At 39.6% G+C, this 3,136-nt stretch overlaps 1 protein-coding gene across 1 annotated transcript in view; it reads right to left on the bottom strand.

Annotated features, from left to right (window-relative positions):
- Positions 1-2,061: 2,061 nt before the first annotated feature.
- The window catches only part of LOC106532532 (diacylglycerol kinase eta), a gene marked incomplete at both ends in the record, with an annotated part of 5,204 nt that continues 4,129 nt past the window's right edge, over positions 2,062-3,136 (bottom strand). The window contains 1 exon segment of the mRNA XM_014028623.1: positions 2,062-2,194. Coding sequence (XP_013884077.1) covers positions 2,062-2,194 — 133 coding nt within the window.

Raw genomic sequence — 3,136 nt, 5'->3', positions numbered from 1 at the left:
TGATTAGTCGACTAATCAAAAAAATAATCGGTGATTAATCGATTATAAAAATAATCGATTGTGGCAGCCCTACCTGTAACCACATGTATTCTTAAAGCTTCATCATCACTATCTTCAACACTGGAGGGTGAAAGCTGTCTCTGGTCAACACAACGAAACTCCCCTCGGATATCAGCTTATTCACAGAGCTATATACATTTGCTGACTCTTGTCCTCCTAGGTGACATTTTTTATTTAATAGAGAGTTCCCACAATACGTTGTATGGCAGGATCAATTGGAGGTGTGTCACTGGACGACACTCCCGATCTCAGCCCTCCTCCACAMGCTCACCTGCTGGGGTTCTGCTCTGCAGTCACAGAACCACACTGCTGTGCATCCTCTCTGAGGTGCACCATTTCAATAAATATTAAATAAGTAAATAAACAACAAAAAGGCTGAACAGTAAAACCACAATGGCTATCTTTTTTTTACCCCACAGCACATTGGACATCTGCCCATAATCACGTACAAGTGAAGAACACTTCATGGGTTTGTTTGTTCATGAGAAGCACTGAAAAGACATCCAGAACAGCTCTTCATATTATTTAGTTTAAAAATACTTTTTTTGTCTGAAGCCAGTTGTTAAAAGAGCCAGAACAGCAGCTGGTTTGATTAAAAGTGAGCCGATGTTCATGTGGCGTCTTTTTTTACCATCACCACCGTTAACAGAAAAAAGACGTTTTCTCACTGCAAACACTTCACCCAACAACACTGATCACTGAGTGAAAAACAAACAACATCCAGTCATCATTATTGTTGTTTATATTCTTATATAAGCTGTGGGAGGGTAGAGGGAGGAATTATAATAATTTATCCTGCTGTTTCTTCAACCACCAAKCCGCTGTCTCACATCATATTGAAGCTACGCACACACATAGGGAAAAGTTTAAATTCATGCTTTTATTTTGAAATGAAGGCGATTTCCAGTTTAAAACTACTAATATATMGCATGCTTTCCAACCAAAGCCCTACCATAAACATGAGAAAATGARCAAGAAGCAGCAGAACTAGAATCCACAACAACTGTTTTCTTWAACACKATGAGCCAAAAGTCTGTTTCAACAAATCACCTCCCCAAACTGTGACGACGTGTGCCATTCTGTGAAAGCAATTTGTCATGCCTTTAGTTGGCAGCATTGCGCTAGAATGGCTCATAGTATATTAATAATTAATAACCAGAGTATATTCTGGTGACCCATGAGACAAATTTGTGCTTTAGATTTAGCTTCCGCTAAGTTTCCTTGAGCATATGCGCTTTAGAGCTTGCAGACCTAAATAATTTTAGTAGAGCTTTAGAATTTGCAAAACTAACTTTTCAATTAGCGATGCTCACCACTGGATTTCAGCATGATCTCTAGCTTTTCAGGATRGTTTGGTCTACTTTACTTTGTCAAACAGGTCCTATTTAAGTGGTTTCTTGATTGAGAACAGGTATGGCAGTAATCAGGCCTGGGTGTGGCTGGGGAAATTAAACACAGCTTTTTAAAGACATGATAAACCACAGAGGGGCATTTACGTTTTCACAGGGCCCTGTAGGTTTATATCCCCCCCACTTAATAATAAAGACCTTTATTTATTAACTGCATTTTGTGTTTACTTGCGTTATCTTTGTCTAATATTTAAATTTGTTTGGTGATCTGAAACATTTTAGAGTGGCAAACATAAAAAAAGAAATCAGGAAGGGGGCTAACACTTTTTTACACTTCTGTATTTTTCAGAGCTTTTACCTAAATTATGCATCTGACCAAACTGCCCACAATGTTCATCAGCATGTGTACTGGCTATATGTACTCTTTTATGTAGTTTTATGTACTGGACATGATTGAAGCTTTGCCTTACACTAAGAATATCAAAAGCATGAGTTGTAGCTTCTATTTTTTTAAACTTTGTCTTTTATTTCCAGCAGATATATTTTGAGAGAACAGTTTTTAGCTCAACATACAGCATTGCATAATACAATTTAACAAATTGAGTTATTATTGGTTTSKTGTGTGCCTGGTGTAGGAATGTGTGTTACTTACCTTCGCAGGAGAGGCCATGGGAGGTGACCCCAGACAAGCTATCTTTACAGACGTTGCAGAAGGTGGGCCGTGCGTGAGAGCAGGCGTACCAGTTGTGCATCCCTGAGAAATGTTCCACATTAAACTGTGCTGTCTGACAAAGAAAAAGCACAGGAAGTTGGAAGCTCTGGGAGCTAAGTCACACAGTGCAAAACATCCTAACAAGCAAAACATTTTCTTTACCAACTCAGACCAACACTCTTGGTCAAGAYTTCATGATGATGTTGCACTATAGAAAACTGAGAATTGTTCTGAAGTTACATATTATTAGTTGTTTCTGTTTTCTACGTTTTTGTACCCATTCAATTCAATTCAGTTTATTTATATAGCACCAAGTCACAAAATACCTTGTCTCAGGGCACTGTACATAAAAAGAACAATCTAAAGAAGAGTGTCCTGATGCATCTCAGTAATCCAGGTAGAAAAAAAAACAAAAAGAAAAAATCAGTAGGTCCTCTGGATGGTTCTTCTTTAGTGAAACGTTTCGTCTCTCCTCCAAGAGACTTCTTCAGTCTGATGAGTTTCAGGTGAACTCAGTCTTATAAGCTCCACCTCCACATGGTGGACAAACAGGTTAGTCACATGCAAAAGAGGGCCATCGCCTAACAATAGGCTTGATTAGCTGTAGGGTCACGTGCCCCATCATCTGACCCGTGTCGTGTTGTTTGTATGTAGTGAGTGCAAGCGGGGCTCGACGTCCCAACAACCAGCTGAACATGAAGACCCTAAACCCAGACCCAAACCAGTCGTCATTCCGTATGTGGCGGGAGTTTCAGAGAAACTGAGACGTTTATTCTCTAAACATGACGTCTCAGAGGCTTTCAAACCCCAAAACACGTTAGGACAAAGATTAGTTCACCACAAAGATCCAGTTCCCCGGCAAAAACACAGTAATATAGTGTATGCTGTTAAGTGTCAGGAGGACTGTGATCAGTCATACACTGGAGAAACAAAACAGTCACTGTTCAAAAGAATGAACCAACACAAACGAGATACATCATCAGGCCAGGACTCTGCAGTTTACACTCATCTACAG

Source organism: Austrofundulus limnaeus, unplaced genomic scaffold (genome assembly GCF_001266775.1).
Source record: "Austrofundulus limnaeus strain Quisiro unplaced genomic scaffold, Austrofundulus_limnaeus-1.0 Scaffold788, whole genome shotgun sequence".
Lineage (NCBI taxonomy): Eukaryota > Metazoa > Chordata > Actinopteri > Cyprinodontiformes > Rivulidae > Austrofundulus > Austrofundulus limnaeus.
This window is presented reverse-complemented; position numbering and strand designations above follow the sequence as displayed.